The sequence below is a fragment of the Aphanomyces invadans genome (assembly GCF_000520115.1).
Source record: "Aphanomyces invadans strain NJM9701 unplaced genomic scaffold supercont1.18, whole genome shotgun sequence".
NCBI classification, from domain to species: Eukaryota; Oomycota; class Saprolegniomycetes; order Saprolegniales; family Verrucalvaceae; genus Aphanomyces; species Aphanomyces invadans.
Window position 1 is genome coordinate 347,519 of NW_008580163.1, and position 26,097 is coordinate 373,615.

A 26,097-nucleotide genomic window follows, 5' to 3' on the forward strand; every position below is an offset into this window, starting at 1 on the left:
CAGCCATGCGGGAACGGACGTCGAGTCGCGACGGTAGTCGGTGATAGAGTATCTGTGGTGCAGACGATGGACCTCTGGCACAGCTCATGGCGGTGATGCAGTGCAGCGCTTCATTCCGTCGTGGGACCGTGATTCTTATGAGAGCGAAACGATTCCCGTTTCCGATGCAACGGCTGTAGATCCAAGAATACACGCATTTTTCAGGCAAAGCGACCGTTCTTCGCACCACAACGGCCCGCGCCTTCCACGTACCTCCTCGAAGGATGGAGGCCTTCGTGGTCGTCTTCGTCAGCCTCGTGGCATGGCAATGTCTTCCATCTGTCGTCGCGTACGACGTCGTGCTGGGCGTGCTCGTGCCGCATCAATCTGACGTGGCACTGCAGGAGGCCGTCTTCTCCGCCATCGCCGACGCATCGCGGGACGATCCATCGTTGAATGTGACTGCCGTGATTGCTGACACAGGATGCAACGACACAGGCACGCTCGCGGCGATGCAAACGTTTGCCACAAGAGGAGTCACGGCAGTCGTTGGACCAGGGTGTGCCGCGGGATGCCAGCACAGCGTCCCGTTCAGCAAGCTGAAGCAATGGACACATATCGCAACAGGATGTGGTGCATACGCCGTGCCTCTGGAACACAGCCGAGTGTATCAAATGGCTCCGCCAGACTCGACAAAGATAATTGCCGCAGAGCTTGTCGCCAAAACCTACACCGGCGGCGGTGGCGTGGCTTACGTCGTCCCATGGACAAGCGAATGGACCACAACATTGGCATCACTCAAGGGCGTTGTGCCTTCGTCACGATGGTTCTTTTATGACGACACCACGTTGTCGTCGGTTCTCACCGTCGTCCAAGGAGTTGCCGACATCAAAGTAATCGCGTTCGACGTTCCCATGTCGGGTCTTGCGGCGTTTGTGGTGCAGGCACAGCGGCCCACAGTAGCCTTGCTCGGCCTCACCCTCGAGTTGGACCTCTTCCTCCGGTCGCTTCCACTGTTCCAAGCCACGTCGCACGTGCTCTCTATTTCGTTTTCCAAGACTGCTGCAGTCAACTTGACTCAACCGACGACCCTTGCCGCCGCGTACATGTACGACGCCACAATCACTGCCTGCCGCAGTCAAAATCCACTGTCGACCGTTTCCGCCGCATACACCGGAGCATCAGGCGCCATCGATTGGGTCCAGCGCATTCGAGCTCCGCTGTTTCAACTGTATGTGCTGCCTGCCGGGTCGTCGGGGGGAGTTGTCGTTGCCCTTGGAACGTTTTCGTTGTCGCTGACATCCACGGTGGTGTACACAGACCACCAAACACCACCAAACGCCATTACGTGGAGCACAGTACCATCGGCATCTCCGTCGACTTCGAAAGACCTGCCGTACGGCCCGTCGATTCTTGGTGGCATTTGTTTGTCGAGTGCTTGTTGCCTGGCGTTTTTGATCCGCATGTTCCTCCCGCCATACTGGCTGGTGGGGCTGTTTTTTGCCGGATTTGATCGGCAGAAGGACACCGTGGACGAAGAAACGTTCCAGGTGTACACGGTCCAGGAAAAAGACGCTGCCAAACGACGCAACTCCCAAGTTCTCGTTGTTCAAACGGTATTGGACGTGACCAACCTGGGGCTCGGCCTTGCAGTCTACTTTGGATTTGTCATTGGCCAGGATAGCAGCATTCCCCGCATCGCGTTCTACTCGGTCGCCCTCGGCAGCCAGGTCGCGTTCCTTCCATCTCTCTTGTCCGTTCGCATTCCCATGATTCTGCACTACACAAAGTACCGCGGCGTGTTTGTCAAAGACAACAAGATCCGAACGGAGGCGCTCGACTTTTCGTTCCCGACCACCAACCATCACATTGGAAGCGGCGTGGTCGCGGGTGCCGGGGGCTCGCGCATGGAAATCCCCGCCGTCATATGTATGTGTTTCCGTCTTGCTTTACGAACACGTCATGATGAGAATTCTTGTAGTTGGCCTGGAAGCTACCTTGCAGCACGTGCAGCAGGAACATTTGGACGTCGCGAGCTCGCTCTTGCGTCTGTGGTTGGAGGAAGTGCCTATACTGGGCATCAACGTGTTTTATCTTCTCGACGGTGTCGTAACGTTGGACGACGCTGCCATGGTGACAGTCGCCACGTTTGGCACGATGGTCGCCACGGGGTTCAAGCTCCATTTGGTCAACCGCCTCAGCGAACTGTACTTCAAGAGGCGAGGCATTCTCTTCGACATTGCGATGGCGCGACTCGAAAGTAAGCAGCGGCGGTCGTCCTACAACTAACATAATGCTATCACTTCACTGGAATCAACCGTGGCATTGAAGGGGCATAGTCATTGTTGCCGCTGGGGCCCTTGGAGCTCACCGACTGATCACCATATTCACGTGACCACAATCGTACCCACACGCGTCTGTGGGCAGCTCAAGCCCGTGCAACCTGGATGCGAGTGGGTTGCTTGGGCAAGGTCACACATCCTTACCCTGCAGTGAAATACTAGTAGTTGTTCTTGGCCTGGCGGTGCCCGCATAAACGGGGCACGCCATCCGGATACCGGAACTCGTCGTTACTCGTGGTGGAATTTCCGTTCGGCGCGGCCACGTACAAAGGGCAGGTCTGACATGGAGCGGTCGAAAGGCCGGCAAGCGGGGACGCTGCCGTCCCCAAAGCGCATTCCACTTCAGGTTCCCATGTCGCCACCAAGAATTGCCGTGTCGCCCATCGTATACGCTGCAGAATCGTCGTCTACAAGCTCAACACCCACACCGCCCTCGTCCGGTTCTGCCATTGACCGAGATGCGCTGGCAGTGAAGGTGTGTCCTTCGTGCCGCGAAGAGTTCTCGCTTTTTCGAAGGCGGTATCGATGCCCGGTACAGTCGCAAACTTTCCATGTTCGTCAAGCTCAGACTATCGTTGCAGTACTGCTTGGACGTGGTGTGTCGAAAATGTTCCAAGTCCCTCAAGAAAGGTCAACACCACAACGACGTCATTCCCCATACCTCGACATCGACACCAACCTCCCCCAACTCTTCAGCGGGAAGCAGTCCGTTTGATGACGGGACGATGTCCCAGTCGTCGATTTCGTCGTCCGTGTCGAGCAACGTGTCGTCGACGTCGAATCGCCGTGTCAAGGCGCGATGTTGCAAAACATGTGCCACGTTCACACCTACAATGAAAGCTCCGTCGCGATGTGAGTTATGCCGTTCGACAGCTGCTGTCTTCCGCAAGAAACTCAAGTGCCAAGTGTGCCAAAAATTTGCGTGCAAGGCGTGCGGGGAACATCAAGACGGAGTTCCGTTTGGCATCCAGAGTGAAGCAAAAGTGTGGATTTGTAACGTATGTGTCGGCACATTCGAGAAGCAACGAGAGATATTGCTTCAGCATTGCCATCTTTGCAAGGAAAAGTTCGCCGAATTCAAACGCCGCTGCAAGTGCAAGGTAGGTCCGATTCTCCATCGCGATATCCTCTTACCTTTTCATTTAGTCGTGTGGGGCAACAACGTGCGTGCAGTGTTCGGTATCAGTTGAGGCAACGACACCCGGACAGACCCTCAAACTCTCTGTGCGAGAATGTCGACAGTGTGTGGAGGCATCGAAAGCGAAAGCGCCAAGGAGTGAAGACGACGCCACAAGTCGCACAAGTAGCTTGCACCTCATATCTGCCTTCGAGTTCTCCAAGGATGATCGCGACAGGTCGTCCTTTGGGTCGCTGATGCGGACAGTCGAGAGGTCGTGTGCTGGCGTCCTTATTGCCGTCGGTGTGACCGTCGTCATAGTCGTTGCTCTCCTTGTGTACTTCTATGTTGTGTCGATGGTGATCGACGACTCGTGGGTCGCGGCATGGTACCGACACAATCAAGAAGACCTCTAGTTGATGTGACCGTTCGCGCGCAAATTTGAAAATGTCGACTGATTATTAAAAATCCAGATATGGTGTGTTGATATCCGGATATTGTCCAGATTCAATTTTCCTCACTTCTTCACAATGGTCACGACACGCCGAGGAACTGGGGTCGATGTCGACCCGGCTAGCGCCGCTAAATCTCCCAAGGGGCTTAAGTCCCCGCGCCCAGAAAAGTCTCCGAAAGGCGCGAAAGCGGCTGGCGGGAAGAACCATGTTGCCGGCGACAACAGCGATGCTGTCCTCAAACATGTTTTGGTGCTTTTTCGCCATGGCGACCGTAGCCCAATCACCACACAAGTGGGCAAGCACTTGGTCATGGATGCGGCGGAGAAAGACTACTGGGCGTCGAAACTCCCGTCCGACGAACACATTGAAAAGCTGAGTAAGGGTGCCAAGGTCACTGGTATGGAACCACATCTTCCACCGCCAAAAGCGCCGCGAGATGGTGGAACCTACCCCAATGGCCAGCTGACTGTCCGCGGCTTGCAGCAAATGGAAGAAAAAGGCAAGGGTCTTCGTGCACACTACGTTGACTTCTTGGCTGACATCCATGAGAGGGACGTTTACATCCGGTCGACAAACGTCCGCCGCACAATCCGGTCATGCCTGGCGCTTCTCCATGGATGCTTCCCCGAGCTCGTTGGCGACGATAGGTTGCATATTCGCATCAACACGGACGTCACCCTCGAGCCGTCGTTCACCCAGGCCGACTACGGCCGCCTCCTAGCGAGATACAAAGACCCGGAGCACATAGGGTCCGTGAACCTACCACCGCTTCCCGATACCGTCGGGTGCACCACGACTCTAGACAAGGAGATTCGCGAAGTTATCGGGATCCACGATAACGACCCCATTTGCTACACTTCCCGTACGTCGCCGTGTTCAATATGTCATCGAACTGACCCATGTCTCGTTGTTTGAAGTGCGAGAAGTGCTGGTGTGCCGCAATGCCCACGACGTCCCGTTCCCTCGGGGTATGGACCAAGCCATGTACAACAAGCTCGTGGATTACAACACGTGGGAATTCCACGCGCTGTTTGGGGACGCGAACGACTGCTTTGACGGGTTCCACAAAGGCGTAGCTGAAATCTTCCACTTGCTGCATGCTGTGACCGAGGTACGACGTATAAAGTAGTGTCCTATGTGGTGTTCTCAAGGCGTGGCACGTTCCAGGGCAAGCACGAGCCTCGCGCGAGCCTCATGGCTGTCCACGACAGCACGCTGATTGCACTCTGGAAAGCCATGCAACTCGAAGTCGGCATTGTGTTTCCCACGTATGCCTCCCTCACCGCGATTGAGTTGTACCAGGACACGTCGTCCCTCGAGTGGTTCCTCGAAGTCCATGTTGACCACGCGCCGATTCACTTTAAGGGACACAAGCACGCGATCCGCACACCGTTTGTGCACTTGGAAGAAATTGTCCATAAATTCCTGAAGAAAAGTCCCAAGAAGCGACCGGTGGACGACGAAGCTGCACAGGCGGAGGAAGGTGAGGGTGCCGTCAAGAAAGCCAAGGTTGAGGCGTAGAACATGCTCCATTTTCGGGAACATGGTGCGGATTATAACGTCAACCACTGTATGACATGTTATCTGGGATGTGCAAGCATCGTGCCGAGTTGGTGGTCCAACCGATCGAGGTGGTCGTGACAGCGAGGCAACGATGGAACGACGAGCTCTTCATCGAAGGCATCGACCGAGTCACCGAGGAAAGGTGAGGGTGCTGCATGCGACAGCCGTCGCAGGCATCCACGCAACTCTTCAGACACTTGCCGTTCCGCAGCAAGTTGTGCTTGTACACCACGGAGTTGACTTCTGGCCTTGACAATCAGCATTCGATAGATGGCGATCGAGTCGTCTGAATCGTCCGTAGACGAAGAGCAAGTTGGACTCCTGGGAACGGGTAGCGCGGCAGCAGCTCGCAGGAGGGACACTTCTTCCAGCGCCCCTTTCAGGGCTGCACGAAGGTCGGCGCAATTGCGGCAGGATCCCATAGCGACGATTCCAGCTTGGTACTGTTGTGGATTCTCTCTGGGTCCGATGTAAAAATTCCAAGAATATATGCAGTTTATTCTATTTACATTATATAGAACGTCATGTTAATACTCATGTGCGCTTCATAGTTTAAATATTAATCCCTTGACCCGAAACCTTTGCACTCAAAACTGCCGACAACTTTGATCTGCCTGAGGCGGCGTCGATGGACGGTGATACGAAATGGCCACCACCTTATCGTCCTGCAGCGATTCGTAGACCAAGTCTTCGATGCTGTCTTCTGCGAACGCGCGCTCATGCAGCTTGAGACACATCTTCCGCACTTGCTCGTCGCTGTCTGCGACCCGCTTAGCAAACATGGCCTTGCACGCCTCGACTTCATTCGCAAGGGCTGCTCGTTGAGCTTCGACGTCGGATGCGAAGAACGCTTTTGCCATTGTGTGCTCTCTCGTTTCATCTTCAATCGTCGTTGTGTCGTCGTCAATTTCGTCACCACGCGGAGTCATGACGGCTGGACGAACGCATCGTCGCACGGCGGCGGCGATCACGCCTTCAACGTATCGCGCAACGTTCTGCTTTTGCGTCGCCTTGTTCGTATCGTTCATCAACTCGACTGCCAACGATAGCGCACACTCGGCGTCCATCGCGTCGCACTCGTCCCGCGTACTCGACCACGCTTGGAGCTCTCTTGTCGCGGCATTCTGCGCGTTGGCCATGGCAGCGTTTTCGGCAGCGACACTCGCAAACACAAGGTCTTCGTCGAAGAGAGCTTTCTGTGCTTTCGTTCGCTTCTCTGCGAGCAAAGTGCTCAGCACGACGTCGCGGTTCGATGTCGTGGCATGCTGAGACAATGGCACGCGGCGGCGGCTGGACTTGCGCGACATCTTCTTTACTTGCTCCGTTTCCTTCACGTGTTGGCCGTGCCCCCGCACCACGTAATTCCCCCCCGTGCCGTGCATAACCTGCCCAGGAGATTTCAATCACGACATGCTGGTCATCGTGGTCGTTCTAGGTGCCCAAGTGTGCAAATTCTCGGTGCACTGACCTGGACCACAGCCGCCATCGCGCGCTTTTCAACGTTCGACGCAGCGACTTTGGTCGAGAGCACGGTAACGTTGTCCTTGGGCGCGATGCGCAGGGACTGAGCCTGTTTGGAAATGTGCAGGAAGCTCTCAGCCTGCTTGTTGAAGTCCATTCGATGCTTCGCCCACTCGGACTCGAGGGCGGCATGTCGCTCCATGGCGACATGCGACAACGCGGCGCGCAAGTTGGCGCGGTGCTGGGCCGCGTCGATGCTCGAGTGGACGAACCCCAAGTGCACGGTATCCAGATCGAGCCACGCAAACGCGGTATACGCAATCGAAAGCATCTCGCATGCGACTCGAATATGGTTGCTCACGCCTGTGCGGCTAGTCTTTGCTTCCGACACGGCAAAGTAAGCATGCTTCAACGACGTCGTGGCTGCGTGTGCGGCGAATGCCTGGACCACGCGCGTTGCGTCCAGGTGGAGCAGTTCCAGTCTGTCCATCGTGATGCAATCATGGGATGTTGGCCACGGGGTGCTGCACGTACCTTTCATCGTCGGCCAGAATGTGATGAGGCGCGACGTCTCGGCCTTCCCGAGATTGCACGTGCCATGCTGCCAGAGCTTCAAATTGCGTGCACGCCCGCTGAAAATCCTGGACGGCGTCGCTGTAGAACTGCAGTGTCAAGTTCTTCACGAACATGTGCATGTGCCGGTCCCCGAGTGCTCGTAGCGCAAACCCCCGATACTTCCACGCGCTACAACACCAATCGTTTCCACAATAACTCAACACCACAACCAGTTCGAACACTTGCTTGGACGTACGTGGCAGAGTCACCGAGGGTTGCGTAGCTCTGCGCAAGCGTCGTAATCGTCGCCAGGTCGGTGGTGAACTGGTCGTCGTCCAAAGTACTGGCAAGCGTGGGACCGCAGCGTTCGTGCTTGCTCAACCGGTGCGCGACGGCGTCCAAGTCCCGTCGTTGGCGAGCCAGCTGACGACTCGACTTCAAGTCGTCCGACCGAAGGCCAGGAACGAACCGAGGGGCTGCAGGCATCGGACTGTGGTCCCAGAATGACGACGCGGATGCTCGGGAGGTCGGTTTGGGCAACGACAGCGTCGTGGTGTGATTTTTGCGAGGCTTGGGGGCTACAATCGCAAGCTCTCGAAATGTGACATGGTTCGTCGAAGGCAGCAACGATGGTGTGGAAGGTGTCGTTGTTGGTCGAGGGCACGGTGGAAGGTCAGTTGAGACGGTCGTCTTTACGGGCGACGTGGACCCGGAGGAAGGAGCGTGGCAGTGGTGCCGAGGAGGGGACTTTGGAATGTGAGGAAACGTTTGCGCGTACGGATTCGCGACCGCGGGACGTTTTCGTAGCGCGACGAGCGAGTTGGGGGCACTCGGCTCGTAGTCTGGGCGGATCGAGTCCAACACGACCTTGTGGCCCACGGCACTAGGTGATGGCATGCCGAGCTTGACGGTGTTCCACTTGGCTTGGCCATTATCCAGCAGCAGATCGGTCGCGCCATCGGTCGACGACATGGGTGTCAAAATGCAACGCCACGTCGACTAAATTTAGCCCATTTCCCATTCAAGTCTTTCGCCTTCATGCTTATGTCACGAGGCTGCACAGTTGTGCATTGCCTTTTGTAACAAGTTCATCATTGCGCCCGCCCCCCGTCGACCCCATCCAGTCCTTTGACGTCGATGAACGGCCGCCCTCGCCCGAGAAAGCCATGGGAGCTCTCTGGCAGCATCATTAGCGTCCTGAATGCCCCACCACACAGCCGACCGCGACTCGTCCATACGAGTATCGTTGATCGATCCAATACAGGCGCACACGTTGACGGGAGATCATGTCTGCGTTTCATATAAATTATAGCCTAGGGGCCAGAGGGTCCTAAAAAGCTGGATGCGAGTTGTTTTCCCTCGCAATGGTTTGGTGTCGATTCGAGAGTGTGAAGATGAACCACGACGTGGCTCGTGTAGTAGCGCCGCCACGACATGTTGTACAAAACCTTGCTCCACCAGCCCCACTGCCAGTCTTCCGTGCACCCGCCAAACCGGTCGCAGCCGTCGAGCATCCACGGCACCATGACGCGCTTGTCCTGGGAAGAGAGCGCGGTTTCAATGCGTTTTTGCATGTGGCGGGTGTAGCTCTCGTGGTTGAACGTCGACGCGAGGGCTTTCCCAAAGTCGCCTTCATCGCGGTCAAGGGTCGCGCTCAAAATGTGCTCCAGCGTCTCGATGTACTCGGAGAGCTGCAGGATGTAGCTAGCCCACGCCATTTCGCCGTGGTTGGCTTCGTCCGGGGCGTCGGACGGCGAGGCGCCATGACGAACCTCGGGCATCGATGTTTGGAAATACTTGATTGCGTCCAGCACGGTCAGCACAGCCTCGTGCGACTTGACCGTGGTAACGAGGAGCTCTCGAAGGGACGGGTTCACGCCGATAATTGCAGGGAGCATCACGTTGGCCTTGACATTGCATTGCGTGTGGACATACTGCGCAAAATGATCAAACCAGGCAAAGAACGCCGGCATTTTCCGCGCCGCCGCCTCGTACGGAAGATACGTCAGGTGCACGAGCCGTCGGATGGTCACCATGGCACGACGCAACGGCTCATGGGGAAGCAAGAACACCTGGTCGTGCCAAGCGAGGCTGCCGTTGGCAAGCTTTGCCTGGAGAACAGGGGACAGAATCGAACGCGACTCGTTCGACACGTCGTGCGGGTCCAACGCGGACGACGAGAGCGGTTGTGTCACGTGGTGTGGCGGCGCTTCTGGAAACTCCGCGATCGCTTGAAGCCACGCGGCGTGCGAAGACGTAGATGCCACCGTCGGGAGGTGGGTTTTGAACGAGTGCTGCTGGGCTTGCGCACCGTCGTCGATCGTATGGAAAAACGATTCAAGACCGTCTTCTTTTTCCGAGCTAGATGTCCACACACGAGATGCCCAAATGTTGACGTGTTCCTCGTACTGCTCGTCGTCAAAGTAGAATGGCGGCGCCGCGTTGTCCGTGTTCACCGACGCGGAGGCTTCGTTGGCATCAAAATCGTCCGAGATCTCAGCCGAGTCGGCGGGCACAAGTGCGAACGGCATCACGTACGGCAACGACGCGTTCACGTACGAAGCGGCAGTGGAAGCGATTGAGGACGATGCAGCCCCCGTTTGCACTCGCATGGACGTGACGTCATCGCATTCCCAGAGACAGGTTCCGACCGTCGCGTTGCTCGTAAACGTGCACGAGTTGTTCGGTCCAAGAGTAGAGTTGCTGCTGGCGCGTTCGAGTGGATCGGCCGTGATGGACGATATGCTTTTGTTGCTGCTATTGGCGACTGTGGCAACGTTAGTTGTGTTCGAGACGTCAGCGTGGCCGACATCGGCGGACAATGGATGCAGAAATGCCCGGGGCGACGCATTGGACCGGCAGTAGGATGGAGTTGAGGCACCGTCAACGACGATGGCGGATTCAGAGTACTGGCAGTGAATGGAGTCACCGTCGTTGCCTTCCGGGTTGGTCGACTTGGCCGAGTAGAGCGAGTTCATCGATTCGACGTCGTTCTCGTCGACGTCAACCACGTTCAAGCTCGTCGCGGGGGATGTACTGGGCAACATGCTGATCGAACACAGCCAGTGATGATGGCTGTAGCTTGCTGGAGCCGTGCGGGATGAGATTTGAGCCCGTTTCGTATGCTGGCTGGCTATTCGGTGCCACCTGGTTCGTCATGACTTTTCGAGCTTCAACATTGCCGAAAAACAAAACATTTTGATTCTCAACGATTTTGGAACGACACGCTCAACTTTTCACGGATATTGATCCAAAATGACATTTTTCATCGCGGACGTGGACTGGCTGGGCTGTACTACACGTTGGACGGCAAATTTTCGGCAGATTTTTTCGGACTATACATGGGAGGGATTGGGTACTTTGTTCACATGGGATGATTTTGCGTGTGCCAGTGGCATGGGATTGTATCCCAAGTCGCGATCGGCGGCTTGGTCGACGGTGAACCACATCGTCCACGCACCGTGCAATACCTCAGCTTTCAACAAAGCGGAAAAGGGGGTCTCACCGCTCCTCGGTGGAAACCCTCGTCACTCTTGCAAAAAACAACTTGCCAGCATCCCGGCACAGTCACAAGACAACACTGCATGACGACGCGCTGCGAAGTGAAGCATAGCAACTGCATGTTTTGACCTTCGTATATCAAAATATGGCATTGGACTTTGGAGTTGCAAGTTTTGCGTGGAAAATTTTGACATCATTTTGATATATTTTGGAGCACCACCGAATTCCGTGCTCAAAAAAGATAGAATATCCGGCAATATTTTCTCGAGACGGATCCACCCCAGCCAATGACATGCAACTTGTCGAGGCTTGAGCCATGTCGCACGCCGAAGGCACATGCTCCAAAGTTGTGCGCAACCGTCGACATGCACCATCGTTGCGATCCTTCATGATGGTTCAAAGAGAGATGCCACTTCCAGGGCTGGGTCACCACGACACATCGCACGATGTCCAGGAGTGTGGCTTTCACAATGGACGAGCGATGAGACGGAGGAATTCAGCAGGCAACATGGGGCAGGTCACCGTGGAATTCGTGGATGAGCCAAAACAACTCGTGAGACAGCGGCATGCGCTCAAATTTGTGTGATTTTGATCGCACAAGACAGCACACGATGTCACATCCGATTCCATCAATATGTGTCGCACAAGCGAGCTCAGCGACAGATGTGGCCATGTGTCCCATCCTCTTGCTCAAGGTTGTACGCTTTGCCAGCACGAGCTGTGCAGCGAGCGCCGCCGGTAATGGTCCAAGTGCTTAGCACGCATTGTTCTTGTGGACATGCACAAGGGAGTCATAATGTCCGACCGATTATATTGTTTCGCTCCTCGCAACACATCCTCACGCATGCGGCCGCATTTGACTTCACACGAGCTTGTGGTACGACTGTTGGGGAGTTGGTAGCAAACTCGGCCGTCGTTGAACGCGTGTGCCTGTCGTCTTCACGTCGTCGGGGTCGTCGGCGGCTGATATCGGCGTCGTGGGTTCTTGTGGCGACGCCGCCGCCGCTAGCAGTTGACGGCATTTCACCAACTCTCGCTGGGTCTCTGCCACTTGGATCTCGAGGCAGTGATTTTGGTACACCATCGACCGCATCAGTGCCTCCTTGCTGTCTTCCTGACGCAGGCGCTCGGACGCCTCTCGTGTTCGCTTCGGCAAGGGGCCAAGTTTGCCCGCGGAGGGTTTCATTTTCTTGACGTGGCGGCGCATGATGAGATATCCATGTCGAAAAGGCGTACCATGGCTCGTACCTGGAGCGAGGCCATGGCCGCATTCACGGTGAATGCCAAGTCCGAGCAAATGCGCGACTACGCGACCCCATGTTCAAGACATGGGAATGAAAAATGCAAAGAACGCACGTGGAGCTTCGATTCCATTGTGCCGGCACTCGTCTGTTGCGCGCCGCTGACGCCGATGGACAGCACAATCTAGGCCGCCGCTTCTGTGAGCACGGATTTTGTGGTGGGCCAGGCAATCAACTTACTTCAGCACTGCTTTGGGCAGTCTCGAGCGACGTCCAGAGGAGCTCAATCAGCTACGAAAGGCGACCATCGGTGTCTGGCGATTCCGCCGCCATGTCGTACCTTTCGCTTCTTCTTTTTGTATGTGACGGGAATCCCCATCGCCCGATACAGCGACTGGACAATCGAGTCGGTCGTGTGGTACTTTAGCTGGTCGTACAAGTGCAAGCGCTCTTCGTCCAGCCGCACGTTTGCCTGGAGAAAGAGACATTTGTCGCCATGATGCCGTTCCACAAGGTTGGTTTGAACAGATCTCGCTCCAGCTTACGATTTCACGGCTCGTGTGCGATGTCTTGAGGATGCGCTGGCGGCGTTTTCTCGCACTTCGCGACAAGACTTTGTCCATGTCGCTGCGTTCGACCGTGGTCTTGGCCGTTGTGGTAGCAGGCATTGGGGCCACTGCCGCCGGCTTGGGGTACCCCAAGATCGCTTGTAGCCGTGCGATTTCCTCCAAATGCACCTGGGACATATCGACGTCATAACTCGGCAGCACCTCGACGGCACGTACGCCAATGCTCATAAAGTCCGCACGGTCGAACATGATCCAAAACTTGGATCGATACACGAGTGGAATCGCGCCATCGCGCCACAACATGAATATGTGGTGCTTCAGGTCCATCAAGTAGCTCTTCCGCCACCTACCACACCCACATGCATCGTCCGTCGTGTCGGCGTTTGTCTTGGGAATCATCGAGCCCAAGACACGTACCGGAGCGACTGAATCCGGGCGAGCATCCCGCGAGCGCGACTCTGGACGAGCACGATGCGGTGCAGCTGGCGATGGTACCATTGCTCCTGGTGCTTGCGACGGTACCACGCCTATCCAGTGCCAATGATCGCGTCAAGTGAAAGTAAGTTACAGGGATGAAGCATGACCTGGAGGCGAAGCATGCCGCGGCGCAGGCGGCGGTATCGCGCGGCGTAAACGTATCCTTTGGCAATGACTTGGAGCTTGGTCAGAGCGTAGACGGCGACGGCATACGCGCGTTGCACGGCTTTGGACCGCATGCGACTCTACACCAAGCCAGTCGATTCGGTCATGCATCGTGTGGGTTTTCCACAGATTCAAGCGCCATGCCGACGTACTTGTAACTTCACAACAGCCCAGCGGAACCGGCGGTAGTTGTCATGCATGGCGCGGCGCTAGGGTCGATTCAACCGTCGCCGTGGGAATCGATGGACGGAAACAGTCGATGTTGCGACGTACCTTGAGGTGGGCGCTCACAAACGATTGAATGGCTAGAACGGCCGCTCGTTGCTTTCGATACGCCTTTTGCGCGCGATGCATGCGGTACAGTGCTTGCAGCTGCACCAGCATGGTACCGACATGAACATGGTCAGCAGCACATGACGCGGACTGTACCGAAATGACAAGCTTCCGCGTGGCATCCCAGCTCGTCCCCGACTCGACGACGCACCTGGACCATCCATTTCGTCAGGAACGTCACCGATTCGATGTCCACGCACGTGCTAAGTTTGTAGATTTGCTGGTGGACGTCGACGGGGGCAACGTGGCGCGGTTGTTCCTTGGCGGTAAAGAGTTCGCGAGGTTTTCGAGTCGTGCCAAACAGTTGCCTGTTCGAGTGAGCGACGGAATTTGTCACTTGCTTCTCGCGACGGTGGATGGCCACACAAAAGACATACCGCTTCAGGCGGGGGAACCCTCGATACTTGTACCGCATGCCATTGTCGGGGAGTCCCATCGTCGACGGCGGCGGCGCGACAAACGTTTCGCGAATGTTCTCGGACTTGTCCTCCAGGAACGATACATCGTGCTTTTTCCCGAGCGTGACGGACCGATTGAGTTTTTGATGAATCGACGCGTCAAAGAAGAGCACTTCCGGGAGCTGGGGGCTCGTCCCTCGGTCTTGGCAGAAGCGCTGAAACATCTACGACACTGTTTGTGCGGCGACGTCCTGCAACAGATTCGTTCAAGCATTGTACGGACCTGCGACCCGATCAAAGTCGCCAGGAACGGGCGAGACGCAGCATCGCTGTTGTCTCGCAAGAACGCCGTCGCGTCAAAGAGGGCTTCCGAGGGGTGGTGTAAAGCCTTGGGGTTCTAGCAATGGCATGAGATCCTGAACGACCTTCGCCGCGTGCACCACGGCAGCCGTGACAGGGCGATATCGATTCCACGTGGAAACCGTACCAAGTAGGTCGCATACCGCTTGAAGATGCTGACGAAGAAGCGGAGAAAAGCGTGGCGGACTGGATCCGACAGAAACATGGATCCATTCGTGCTCGTATTGTTTACGGACGGCGCGCCACTCCCCGTCGAGTTGTTGAACGCCGCCGACGCGGACCGTTCCGCGAGGACGGACGTCGACTGCGACGGCACGAGCATCTTGAGCGTTTGAAACGACAACGTGGCCTTCCTGTCGAGTGACAAGCTCGCTTTGCGCTCCGCGTCGGCCACATGCAGCACAGTGCGGCCGCCCGTCGTGCCATTCACATCTTGAATGGGGGTCAAATAATCTTGGTGGTCGAACGCCAGGTCGGCTTTGTCAATTTCCGGCGCAAATGGATCGAATACCTGTTCACGACAACCCACAGTTTACGCTCAAAATGCTGCCACGGACATCACAGACGACGACGCCCCGACTGGGAACTCTGGCATGCAGTTCCAGCGCCGCCAGTCGCGGAATCGCCCATCTCACACGGCAACGAAGATATACACGGATGCTATCGCTTACGTTTGCGACTTCCTGCAGCTTGCTGCGCAACTTGCCCGCTTCGCGATCGGGGAGCTTAGGTAGCACCGATTCCTGCAAGAGACGGTGTTTTCGTTTGCGCCCGCTGGAAAAATGGACTCGCACAACGAACCTGGCCAACGTCGTTGGATGGTGGAAGGATGCTAGAATGGAAGAGAGGTGCGTCGGACATTAGTGTCGTCGGGAGGACGATTCGAGTGTCGATGGCGCGAGGGCGTTTGTCGATCGATGCACGTACCGGTTGTGGTCCAAGTCGACGAAGAAGACGTCGGTGGCACAGCTGCGGGACGACGTGGCAAGGTATTTGGAGTGGACACCGACCAGAAATGGCACTGGGGCCTTTGCGAAATGTCAGCGCCCAGCACGTTCTCACGATGCGAGGCGCTTACATCGATGATATCGAGCAGCGACGACGGCAAGATCGGGATGTATGCGCCTTGCCAGTACAAGGGAAAGAGCAGAGACTGAAGGGCTTCCGCGATCGGGGTCAAGACACTCAGGTGTTTGGAACACAACGCCACCTACACAACGTCCATGAGCTGTCAACGGACACGGGCTCCCTTGCCTTTTGCTCGAGCAATAGGCACGTAAACACGGTCAGGACGTTGTTGAGGTCGAGCATTTGAAACAGCGGTCGAAAGTTCACCTAGGAAGAAAGGATGAAGCAAGTCCGAGTTATCGAGACACGGACGTCTGCGTGGGGAAGCTGGTTGGTTGGCGGGCGCGACACAAGCACGGTGCATTCGGGCAGTGTTAGCTGCACTTGAACCCTGCCCTACGCGTGCGACGCACAACAGGATGATGCGCGAGAACCTGTGAGCACCTACAGGAGGCGGGACTGGGATCTCGGCCGTAAAGTTGGCCACGTATCGTTCCAACGGGAGCGGGGCCTCGGACAACGACAGTCGGTATATCTGCCGACGGGGGACGGTCATGCATGGCGACCAACGATGCGGGGCGTACTTGCTGCAGGAACATTCGAAACGTCGAGTAGAACGGATACTGGCTCAGGACGACGAGGCACTTGGGGCTGTACACCGACGACGCCTGCTTGGCCCCACTCGACAACGCTTGTGCCCACGTTGGCATAACGTCCTTGACGAACAGCGCCATCTACAGCCGCCATTCATTCCGAGTGCCATGGAATCCACTCGACTCCTGCACGGATCATACCACTTCAAACGGTGTCAGGAGCTCGTCGAATTGGAGCGCGCATGCATAGAGCTACAACGGCGAACGCGACCGTCAGGAAGTTCGAGAGGGAGTGGCGACCACCCACCTTGGCGCCGCTAACGTTGGTCAGGACAAAGGAGAAGAATGTCGGTTCACGAAATGCGGCGCTCAGGGTCAGCCCTTCGGGAAATGCAAACTACAGACAAGCGTGAAAGGGCGGGTTTGTAGATTGCTGGTTGCCATGGCACACCTGAGCAATGTGCGGTGGCAGCGGCGCGTCGGGGAGAGGGTCTGGATAACTGTCAAGGATGGTTGGCTGGAACTGAATGTCGCCTGGTCCGGTCGATGACACGACTACTCAAATGGCAACGCTGATGCCCCGTGCTGAATGTATGGACTGCATAGCCCGATGCAGTACCTGTCTGCTTGAGACTGGAGCCCCTGCCGACCACCACAAAGTAGTTGACGAATCGCTTGGCGATGTCCACCTGGATCGACGGGGCCGAGTTTCGCCTAGTCGGCATCTGCTGCGGATGGACTTCGCACGTGGTTGTGGGTAGTTGGAACGTTGCACCGTTTGGCGACGCGAACGTTTTCAACGCGTACTTTGCCTGAATATATGCCACTCGGCACGCATCACTGCGACTGACTGCTGCCTTGACGGCCGGCGTCACATGCTTTTCCAGGGCTGAATTGGCAGCACGATTGCCCTTCATGAGCTCGAGTTCGTCCGATGTCCACGTGTCCATGTGGACGGATTTGATCCGGGACACGTGGACGCCAAGGTTGCGGTGGACGCCTGCGCACTGAATGCACACGAAAGCGCCGTGCGTGATTGTGGCCCACGCCATAGACGCCGTCACGGGCACCCCGCAGTCGGCGCATGCCTGGTTGTCCACGTTATTGCGCAATTTGTCGGCGATGCGGCTCATGTTGGGGAATCTCTGCGGGACGCCGATATCTTGGTATCGGGGGTTTCATCCGAATCGTATCCGGAATTTGAACGCACCACATCCGGATGATCTCGTCAACCGCACGACAGTTTTTTGTGTGAGGGGATGGAAACATTGATGAATTCAAGCGAGTGATGCGAATGCACCGAGCGGGTTTGTTTGGCTGCGCGTACGCGACATGCACATGCATGAGTTCCACCGTCGGCCCTTTGCTCGGGGCCAGCTTCGTTCCGCACCATAACTGTGACGTAGGACCAAGATGTAAACGAAAACGATTGGTCAAAATCGTAACGGACCTTAGTTTGATTGGCTAGATTTTTTGTATCACAAATTCGGGATAGGGGCACGCATGGTGGGCAGCTGCAATGGTTTCGGCAACGTCATGGCGATTGTACTCCTGGGCAGCGTTTTAGCGGCTTAGGGGACTGAATTGACGGCCACGGTGAACGCTTCCACCCATCAACGAACGTTGCGAGAAGTTGCAGAACGGATTTTCGTCATGCATCGCGCTGATCCACACGATGCTGGCACAAGTCATTGACAGTCCCGCGACCAAGAAAGTTGGAATCCAAGCGTTCAGTCAAGAGCGTGGTGGAAGATGACTGCATGTTAGATACGTAATTGTTCAGATGCTTGTACACTGACTTGTGCCAACGATACAGCTGGCACTAGACGTTTTGCTCCTGCCAGAGACACGTACAAAGGAACGAGCGCAAGCTACATCGTTTCGCCCAAAGTACATCATCTTAACTGCATCGTCTATCGGTCCAGAGGTGCACGCGCCCAACCGAACTCCTTTCAAAATGTGCTACATGCAATTGCTTGATGCAATCGCTGTGCCCGCTGACGTGAGTGGACTCTTACATGGGCTTTATGTGCGTATTTGAGAGGGAGGCCCCGTTTGTCGTGTATTGAGTCAAGCAATGTGACGGCACATGGGGCAGCACACATTTGCTCTTGAAGCCAGGATATTCACGAACGGATAATGCAAGGTTTGTCCTGAACCAATTCGAGCTCGTCGACCGCTCATGGATGGCATTGGCCAGGCTGCAGAGCCCAGTGGCTGAACCCCGGGACAACTAGAGGGTGGGCGAGGGATAGTTGTTTTAACTCGCGCTCGTGTACCTTCGCCAGTCATCTTTGGTTCTCCAGGACGAAGCTATGGCGACTATCGACCGCGACACGGACCTGGGGCTCCAACGCGTCGTGCGCGCCGCGTTTGCATCGTCAAAAGTGCTCACACACTCCCACCGAGTTGATACCGTCCTCGACCACGACCGCAACCTCGAGCAAGAGCGTGGGTAAATTGCTCAGTTGGTCACGCCGGTCAACTTGCTCGCCCAACCCACAGGCAACTTGTACGACCTTGTCCCGGCCTGCGGGTGCAAGATGTCCCAAACTCAACCAGTCCCGTAAACGAAGGAACTAACGAAGCCGTATTCCCTTTCGCAGCGCAATCCTAGTTGCGGCACCATCGCTCCATTTTATTTGCACAACACACGAACGGCATGCCACGTCGTGAACTGTATCTATGGTCACACTCAGCGCTACGGCCTTGATTACCCTGCAGTCGATGAAATCGAATGCGGCACATGATCGAAGCGCCGCCCACGACATTCACGATGCAGAACACATTGTAGCGCTTCCTGCGTCCGTCTACGTTTGCAGGATCCCGCAAGACGATCCTCTTTTACCAAACTACAACACGACGATTTACTCGATGCGAATGGCGTCGCCGCCGACTGCCTCGACGTGGAGTTCACGCCAACACTTCTCGATAGGCTATGCTCATCCGAAAGCCAACCACAATCTCGTGCGCGATTGCACAACGTTGCTCTCCAGGGTGATACTCCTCCTTGAGCAGTTTCCCCTGGCGCCATCTCGTGCCTCACGGCCTTCGTTCAAGCCCACATCGAATCGCGAGCGCAGTGCCTAGCGTTGTGAACCTTCGGCACCACACCCTCCCGGAGCTACACGATACGAACCCCGATGATTGAGAAGCATCGACAGCTACAAAGAATACGAACACAAGTGGACCGACACTAGAAGCAACCACAACTAGAGCTTACTTTCACCCCTACCATTTCCTCTTTCTGCCTCGACGACAAAACCGAATCAATTATCACCGCGATGTTTCGGCTACGTTGTCTCTGGCTTGTCGCTGTCAATGTTGGTGATCGAATCCAAGAATTGTCGAATAGTGTCGGAAAAGTGCGCGGGGCTCGGCGGTACAATCGACTAGTGGGTGCGCAGATGCCACAGACCGAGCGTTGCAATGTCGATGCCGTCCATCATGATGCGGCCTTCCGCGAGGGTGTCGATGCGGCAGTATGCGTGCACCATGCTCGACTTGTCAGCGCCCCTGTTCGGCCAACGACGTACACCAAATATTTCTCCACCATCCACGTGAAATGAAACGTGTCGAAGCACCACGTGGTCGACTGGTGGCTGCGTAGCGATAGTTCCCATTGACAAAGACTACGCGCCAGCGAAGGCCACGAGATGGCAACGTCGTCATTGCGACGCCCGGCGTTTCTTCTTCTGGCTGTACTCGAGGAGTCGGTCCGGCGCGATCATGTCGCCTTCGAGATGTGCCCAAAACGTCACAAGCCCAGCAAACGTTGCTGACATCTTGAGAACACACGAGCCCCGATACCCAATTTCGCCAGACAGCCAGGCAGCAAATTCAATTTTCTTTTATTACGTGTATTGCACGACTCCAATCACTAAGCACTTTGGCGCAGAGGAAGCGTGTTGGGCTCATAACCCAAAGGTCCTTGGATCGAAACCAAGAAGTGCTAATTCTTTTTCTTGTTTTTACCATGCCATGTACAGCAGCGAGTCGAGTTTGGTTGAGACAAGGGCAGCTTTTCCACACCACGTTGTACAGAAGGAGGTGCGAGCACGTGATGTCCTCCTGGTTCGAGGCGTACGTTTTCAGGCGGACGAGGAGGCAGCGGAAACGAGTGTGCCCAACAACTACCCTTGGACGCGAACAGGCTGATTACATCAGATGGTGGTGGGACCACCTTGAGTGGTTTCAGTGACGGGAGTTGCGTTGACAGGAATTGGACAGTGTCGATCCTTTTGGATAATCAAGACCGTACTTGAACAGGATCATTTCTATAGTGCAGTCATCTTTACTTTGTTTTCCAAAGTAGACGATACCAATAACTTTGAGGATCGGAAGCGACCCCCTTCGTTGACTCGGGATGTCGGCGCACGTGCTGAGGACGCAAGTCCGGGCCGTCGCTGTTGATGAACGTCCGCTGTTGCTATTCCAAGACAGTGTGAGCGAAGGCGGGTGTTATGAGAAGTTATTTGGTTCGTCGTCTTTTTTGTTTTCAGCTCTTAACTGCCCCTCCCTCCCATGCTCTGCTGAATAAACTGCTACAATCCCCGCGTGTGTGAGCGGCCACGCAGGACGAACCAGCGCTTCGGCCGTCGCTCGCTCGCTCCAGGACCGTACGAAACGAACGGTTGGTCGCACTCTGTGAACGCCAATGGAAGCCATGAACGACGGGGACGGCGGTCTCGATTGCCCGTGGCATGGGGTTGACCAACGTAGTACGCCACCACTGGAAACGTTGCCCACGATGGACGGACTGCATGCGCTTTTACTCTTGACACCACTCGGATCGCATCGAACGTTCATGTTTTTTTTTACTACTTGGCGTGGTCGACTCGATGGAAAAAGTTGGGGGCGGCTTCCACGAGCCACTCCTTCTCAATCGGGACAACGCCTCGAATGTACTGCTTACTCGTAAACACAAGTTCGTTGAAGAGGACGTAGCGGGGCGCGGGATTGCGCATGAACATGACACTAGAAGGATGGACCTTGACCTCTTCGCGTTTGGGGAGGCACATTGTGTGGTACGCTTGGGTGCCGTTCAGCGCGCTCTTCATGCGGGTCGCCGAGTTGAGAAAGTAGCCTGCGACCATCGCTTTTCGAACGGGCACGGTGTCTGGCAGCGCGGACGATGTCATGTCGGCGTCGGGCTTGGCTTGGCGCAGGTACCGCACGAGCTGATCTCGCACGCTCTCCACCCGTTGCATGGCGCGGAGGTTGATAAAGTGATCTTTGGCCCACTTGAAACGCTGTTTGACGCTGCACGACGCGTACGCGTTGTACACGTTTAGCAGCATGAGTTGGTCGCCGTCAGTCGAGACGAACGGCGCGCGTGACGCCGCCGCCTTCTCTTTGTGGTCACGGGGCATGTAGAATATCGACTCCACGGAAAGCATCGCGACAATCGACGCAGCGTCGCTGACACATCCCAGCTCGATGGCTTTCAAGAGCATAATCGACGCCATCGGGTCCACGGGCAGGCTCGCCACGTTACGTCCTAGCCATGCAAGTTGATCAACTCGACCGGGTACAGCGACACAAGTGGATGCGATCGATAGATGTTTACCCAGATCGGTAAGGGTGCCAGTCGGAGTAAAAGCGCCGAGCGCGTACAGCTTTTCCAGCGCTTGGATCATGTGCTTGGTATTCGGACGCTCAATGAACTCAAAAGACAGCACGTCGTCGATCCCCATGCACTTGAGTTGCAACACGACGACCTCTAAGCTCACCTGCCATGGCAATGCAGCACATTAAAACGATCCAGACGATGGCCATGCGACGATTGAGCGCCACGAGGGCGTCGTTGGCCATCCATTTCACGCTCGATACAACACACATACCCGTTTGATTTCAGGAATGGCGCGCGTGGCGAGCTCTTCAAATTTGGCTTCGGGAAACAAACGGTAGCACACGCCAGGGGCTTCACGGCCAGCGCGACCGCTACGCTGCCATGCTTGCGCTTGCGAAATCGGCTCGATTTGCAGAGTTTCCATGTGCCCGACAAACGACCGCTGCTTGACCAGGCCTACCAGGCGATCGGCTTAGCCACATACATCCATACCATACAGCCCCTTCCTGCATACGGTGGACACATGCGCGACGAGCAAGACCGCTTACCTGTATCAACAACAAACCGCACGCCGTTGATCGTAATCGACGTTTCCGCGATGTTGGTCGCCAAGATGACTTTGCGAACCTACAACCCGTCCTCAGGTGGGATGGTGTCGTCGATGGCGCGTCAAAGCTGGCGCTGGCGACAGCGACAGAGCGGAACACGGCATGGGCATCACAGACGTACGTTGGGTGGCGCGGGTTCAAACGCCAGCATTTGCGACTCTCGCGGCATCGCGGAAAAGATGGGGCAAACCCAAAGCTTTGGAACGTGGGGCGGCAAGCGCGTCGCGTAGTCGTTCAAAAGACTTTCCATCGTTTCAATGTCTTCTTGGCCGGTGAGAAAGACCAAGATCGACCCTGTGTTGTCTTTTTCGTCCAAGTGAATTTGAAGGGTCGTGATGAGGACTGCGTCCAAGTAGTCTGGAAGCGGCTTGATCGTGTAAAAGATGTCGACGGGGTGGGTCCGACCAGGAATGCGCAGCACGGCGGGGTCACTACGCACATGCCACCTTGGTCACGAACACGGGGCAACCAACGCACCTCGCGGCAAAAAAGTTCTGGAACAGCGCAACATCCAGCGTCGCAGACATGACGACGACACGCAGGTCGTTCTTCACCCCCCGGCTGGCCAACGCACGCTTGACAATGCCAAATAGTATATCCGTCTGCAGCGAACGTTCGTGCGCTTCATCGAGGACGATTACCGAGTAGCTGGCCAGGTCGGGAAACAGAAGCGCTTCACGCACGAGCATCCCGTCTGTCATGAACTTGAGCTTTGTCGCGGAAGATGTCGTGTCGTCGAATCGGACGCAATACCCAACGGGTCCTCCTGGAATCGTCGTGTTCATTTCGGCAGCCACACGCTGCGCCACCGTAATGGCAGCCACTCGGCGAGGCTGCGTCACAGCAATTCGTTTGTGCGGTGCCGTCATGTGACTCTCGAGGACGTACTGGGGCAGCTGCGTCGTCTTTCCTGACCCTGTCTCCCCGACCAAGATGAGCACACGGTGCTTCCGTAGGTTATCCAGGATCGTCTTCTTCCACGCAAAGATGGGCAGAGATTCACGCACTTCTTTCATGGACTGCTGGGCCTCCCATTGCCGCTTCTTGGACGCGATCGCGTTGCCGCTGCCGATAGTTGAAGCCATCGTCCGTGTCGTCGCGAAAATGTTTTCGTCGCGGGTGATTCACACACACCAACGAAAAAAACGTCAATGTTTTTGAGAACATTTTCATGATTTTCTGTTGTGAACACGGCTTTTCATTTAAATCGCACTGTTTAAATGCATTTTCTCTTAACCCAGAAAATTCATTTATAACTCTCCCTGTTTCATCTACCCATTATAAATTTCTACTCTATGGACACATGCAACCTTGTACAAGACCATTCTGTTCGTCAAGCACAACATGACCATCGTGGCGTCGCCGAGCCATGGCAGTAATTGAATAGACCTTTGTGTTTTCTTTTCAAGAATCGGAAGCAGGGCCTTGGAATGTCGGCGGCGCACGAGAAGGCGATGCATGCCCGTGCCGTCGCTCTAGTTGTATGAACGTCGACTACTGTGAGTTCAAGCAGCTCTGGGGACCTCGTGATCGTCAGAGTACTTGGGATCATCACACTTTCTCGATCATGTCCAGGGGCGTCGGACATGACGCCATGATGACTACCGACGACAGAGTGTTGGTCGATCCCTCTACCCCGGCGGTGGTCCCATGGACAAACATTCCTGCGATTCCATATTATTGTACGTGAAAACTACGTACTTTTGGTGCGAGAGTTGACCTGGCAGCGCAACCCTTCGACCGTGATGACTACGGCAGTTGCCCATCAAGCCATGGAGGTCATCATGGCCGCAGGTGTCGTGTGACAAGGGTGGCCGCACGTGTTGACGGCTCAACGCGGAAGCATTGATTATGGTCTTCATTTTTGAATTCACCAAGACACTGGCAATCGAGCACGTTTCGTCATGGGTTTTGACACGTCAACAGCAACGTCCTGTGGGTACGTACTCCGTGTGGATCGCCATTCCAAGCGTCGTCACCCCCAAGGCGAGAGGGACGAGCGCCGCCTCCGCCGCAGCCAACGTACCGAAGTGTGTCTTCGCTGGACTGCGAGTGTCGTTGCCGTGACGTTCACCCTCGGGTACTGCTTCGCCGCGTTTATCTTTGGTCCGTTGGGCGAGCTAGCATACCCCGACGTGAGCTTGCGCACCCTCGGGCACATTCATGTTGCGACGGGAGCGATCTGGATGCTGTGTGCGACCGTGCAAATCTGGCCGTCATTTCGCACGAGATACCCAGCCCGGCATTGCGCGCTCGGCTACTTTTCAATTGGTGTGATGATGGTGTCCGTCTTGGCGATCTGGGCCATGTGCTTGTACGGCCGCTTGAGACTGGAAGGGGGGCTTGGCATCATGGCGTCAGGTCTCATCTTTTCTGTCGTGTGGGTAGTCTCAATCTACTACGGCGTACAAGCCATCAAGAGCGGCCGCGTCGAACTCCATCGACATCACATGCTTCGGGCATACTGGCTATCGTGGTCAATCATTCTCATGCGGCCACTGTTCACGGTGTTTCTCTTTGCCCTCGGTGGGTCCCCGGCCGCCCAAGACGACACGAGCCGCCTTGTGTTGGGAGTTACCTCCTGGGTGGTCTTCGCGCTCATGTACATGGCAGTCGAGTACTGGTGCAAGCCCCAATGGTCAATAGAAGAAACTGACCGAACATTCTCGCCGTGCACGCTTGTCGCCCGCCAAAAGCTGACCGCCGATACTGCACTGGTCACTCTCCAATCTGCCTGGGACGACGTGATGGCGTTCCCTCTCCTGGCAGGCCATCACTGCTCAGTCCGCGTAAACGGCGTCACGCGATCATATACTCCCGTTCCCGGGGATGTGGCGGTGGATTCGGCCATCTCGCGCAGCAATCAGCTCAACTTGATGGTCAAGCTCGTCCCGAACGGAAAAATCAGCACTTTGTTGCACACGGCACCGCTTGGAACGTTGGTTGAAGTACTGGCGCCCATCGTGGGGACGTTTCGCTTGCGGCCGCACGTGCACTCGGAGCTCGTGCTGATCGCCGGCGGCTCCGGCATCTCGACCATCCTTTCGATCCTCCAAGCTGCACAGTGGGAGCGTCGGTACAAGACGATTCGTGTATTTGTATTCTCGTCGACGGGGTTTGTGTGGCAAGACAAGCTGCGTGCTCTGGCGTCGGAAACGATCCACCTCACTTTCGTTCGCGAACGCCCATCTATCGAGCATTTCCACAACGTCGAGGCGTCAGGATCTACGATGGTAGCTCTGTGCGGGTCGTTCGGGTTCATGACGAGTGTGCTGGGACTACTAAAGAACCACAGCCGCATCAACATCCATGCCTTTGGCTTGGACGACCGCTAAGATGGTGCTCGTGATTCTCCCGAATACTCCCACGATTTCCCGTTTGACTCCTTTGCATCCAAACTCGATTCATTAATGGACTGTATCACAACGTTCACAGCTCCTGTCATCGTCGCAACGTCAACGTCATGCCTACGGCATGAGGTACATGCTTGATTGTGTCGTACACTGTGTGTTCCATAGTGCATAGCTGATCCTTGCTCTCTTGTGTGCAATGTCCCCGAGGGTCACTACGGCATTTCACGAACGCAAGATGAGTTCGACTGGCGCCGCCGGGCTGATGGTGACTCGTGCCGCGTTGCGTGATAACTCTCTCTCGAAGGAAGCCCCATGAAATCCAAGAAAATTTGTCGCTTGCCCAGCCTCATCAATGGAGCCACGCAGAGTTGTGCCATGCTGGATGGT

At 55.8% G+C, this 26,097-nt stretch overlaps 10 protein-coding genes and 1 non-coding gene across 16 annotated transcripts; 6 read left to right on the forward strand and 5 right to left on the reverse strand.

Annotated features, from left to right (window-relative positions):
• Window positions 1-464: 464 nt before the first annotated feature.
• On the reverse strand, window positions 465-2,479 carry H310_08661 (hypothetical protein). Of its 4 annotated transcripts, XM_008874510.1 has the most exons (3): window positions 2,351-2,479; window positions 1,977-2,264; window positions 465-1,926 (listed from the first exon to the last, which is right to left on the reverse strand). In XM_008874510.1, the coding sequence occupies exon 3, from the start codon at window positions 1,842-1,844 to the stop codon at window positions 1,161-1,163; it is 684 nt and encodes a 227-aa protein (XP_008872732.1). In that variant the 5' UTR covers window positions 1,845-1,926; window positions 1,977-2,264; window positions 2,351-2,479; the 3' UTR covers window positions 465-1,160. The 4 variants fall into 4 exon arrangements, with proteins under 4 accessions (XP_008872732.1, XP_008872731.1, XP_008872729.1 ...); XM_008874509.1 differs by having other exon boundaries at window positions 465-2,264; XM_008874507.1 differs by having other exon boundaries at window positions 465-1,922; window positions 1,977-2,479.
• A 79-nt stretch (window positions 2,480-2,558) lies between these two features.
• H310_08662 lies at window positions 2,559-3,944 on the forward strand. Of its 2 annotated transcripts, XM_008874511.1 has the most exons (3): window positions 2,559-2,853; window positions 2,903-3,421; window positions 3,468-3,944. In XM_008874511.1, the coding sequence occupies exons 1-3, from the start codon at window positions 2,605-2,607 to the stop codon at window positions 3,852-3,854; spliced, it is 1,155 nt and encodes a 384-aa protein (XP_008872733.1). In that variant the 5' UTR covers window positions 2,559-2,604; the 3' UTR covers window positions 3,855-3,944. The 2 variants fall into 2 exon arrangements, with proteins under 2 accessions (XP_008872733.1, XP_008872734.1); XM_008874512.1 differs by having other exon boundaries at window positions 2,576-3,421.
• A 4-nt stretch (window positions 3,945-3,948) lies between these two features.
• Window positions 3,949-5,913, forward strand: H310_08663 (hypothetical protein). Its single transcript, XM_008874513.1, has 3 exons — window positions 3,949-4,755; window positions 4,811-5,004; window positions 5,061-5,913. The coding sequence occupies exons 1-3, from the start codon at window positions 3,969-3,971 to the stop codon at window positions 5,412-5,414; spliced, it is 1,335 nt and encodes a 444-aa protein (XP_008872735.1). The 5' UTR covers window positions 3,949-3,968; the 3' UTR covers window positions 5,415-5,913.
• An 80-nt stretch (window positions 5,914-5,993) lies between these two features.
• On the reverse strand, window positions 5,994-8,460 carry H310_08664 (hypothetical protein). Its single transcript, XM_008874514.1, has 4 exons — window positions 7,729-8,460; window positions 7,452-7,661; window positions 6,925-7,399; window positions 5,994-6,841 (listed from the first exon to the last, which is right to left on the reverse strand). The coding sequence occupies exons 1-4, from the start codon at window positions 8,442-8,444 to the stop codon at window positions 6,044-6,046; spliced, it is 2,199 nt and encodes a 732-aa protein (XP_008872736.1). The 5' UTR covers window positions 8,445-8,460; the 3' UTR covers window positions 5,994-6,043.
• Window positions 8,461-8,749: 289 nt separating this feature from the next.
• On the forward strand, window positions 8,750-10,584 carry H310_08665 (hypothetical protein). The gene has a single exon (XM_008874515.1). The coding sequence runs from the start codon at window positions 8,837-8,839 to the stop codon at window positions 10,052-10,054; it is 1,218 nt and encodes a 405-aa protein (XP_008872737.1). The 5' UTR covers window positions 8,750-8,836; the 3' UTR covers window positions 10,055-10,584.
• A 1,033-nt stretch (window positions 10,585-11,617) lies between these two features.
• On the reverse strand, window positions 11,618-17,310 carry H310_08666 (the record flags this gene model as incomplete). Of its 2 annotated transcripts, XM_008874516.1 has the most annotated exons (27): window positions 11,618-12,162; window positions 12,222-12,278; window positions 12,330-12,398; window positions 12,455-12,505; window positions 12,555-12,686; window positions 12,760-13,129; window positions 13,201-13,310; window positions 13,368-13,505; window positions 13,578-13,634; window positions 13,699-13,797; window positions 13,855-13,909; window positions 13,959-14,066; window positions 14,136-14,380; window positions 14,440-14,553; window positions 14,644-15,027; window positions 15,188-15,259; window positions 15,318-15,348; window positions 15,444-15,544; window positions 15,595-15,726; window positions 15,759-15,851; window positions 15,897-15,980; window positions 16,033-16,119; window positions 16,169-16,318; window positions 16,379-16,429; window positions 16,485-16,574; window positions 16,629-16,732; window positions 16,797-17,310. In XM_008874516.1, 27 exons carry the CDS (start codon window positions 17,308-17,310, stop codon window positions 11,836-11,838), a joined length of 3,825 nt encoding a protein of 1,274 aa, XP_008872738.1. In that variant the 3' UTR covers window positions 11,618-11,835. The 2 variants fall into 2 exon arrangements, with proteins under 2 accessions (XP_008872738.1, XP_008872739.1); XM_008874517.1 differs by lacking the exons at window positions 11,618-12,162; window positions 12,222-12,278; window positions 12,330-12,398 and having other exon boundaries at window positions 12,412-12,505.
• Window positions 17,311-18,492: 1,182 nt separating this feature from the next.
• Window positions 18,493-18,747, forward strand: H310_08667 (hypothetical protein; the record flags this gene model as incomplete). The annotated part of the gene is made up of 2 exons (XM_008874518.1): window positions 18,493-18,628; window positions 18,683-18,747. 2 exons carry the CDS (start codon window positions 18,493-18,495, stop codon window positions 18,745-18,747), a joined length of 201 nt encoding a protein of 66 aa, XP_008872740.1.
• An 822-nt stretch (window positions 18,748-19,569) lies between these two features.
• Window positions 19,570-19,962, reverse strand: H310_08668 (hypothetical protein; the record flags this gene model as incomplete). Its single annotated transcript, XM_008874519.1, has 2 exons — window positions 19,570-19,693; window positions 19,883-19,962. The coding sequence occupies 2 exons, from the start codon at window positions 19,960-19,962 to the stop codon at window positions 19,570-19,572; spliced, it is 204 nt and encodes a 67-aa protein (XP_008872741.1).
• Window positions 19,963-20,060: 98 nt separating this feature from the next.
• H310_08669 lies at window positions 20,061-20,132 on the forward strand. Its single transcript has one exon. It is a non-coding gene; the product is annotated as a tRNA-Met (tRNA).
• Window positions 20,133-20,969: 837 nt separating this feature from the next.
• On the reverse strand, window positions 20,970-23,475 carry H310_08670 (hypothetical protein). The gene is made up of 6 exons (XM_008874520.1): window positions 22,835-23,475; window positions 22,479-22,788; window positions 22,298-22,376; window positions 22,021-22,205; window positions 21,747-21,909; window positions 20,970-21,677 (listed from the first exon to the last, which is right to left on the reverse strand). The coding sequence occupies exons 1-6, from the start codon at window positions 23,440-23,442 to the stop codon at window positions 20,998-21,000; spliced, it is 2,025 nt and encodes a 674-aa protein (XP_008872742.1). The 5' UTR covers window positions 23,443-23,475; the 3' UTR covers window positions 20,970-20,997.
• A 591-nt stretch (window positions 23,476-24,066) lies between these two features.
• On the forward strand, window positions 24,067-25,836 carry H310_08671 (hypothetical protein). Its single transcript, XM_008874521.1, has one exon. It carries the CDS (start codon window positions 24,262-24,264, stop codon window positions 25,690-25,692), a length of 1,431 nt encoding a protein of 476 aa, XP_008872743.1. The 5' UTR covers window positions 24,067-24,261; the 3' UTR covers window positions 25,693-25,836.
• Window positions 25,837-26,097: the final 261 nt, after the last annotated feature.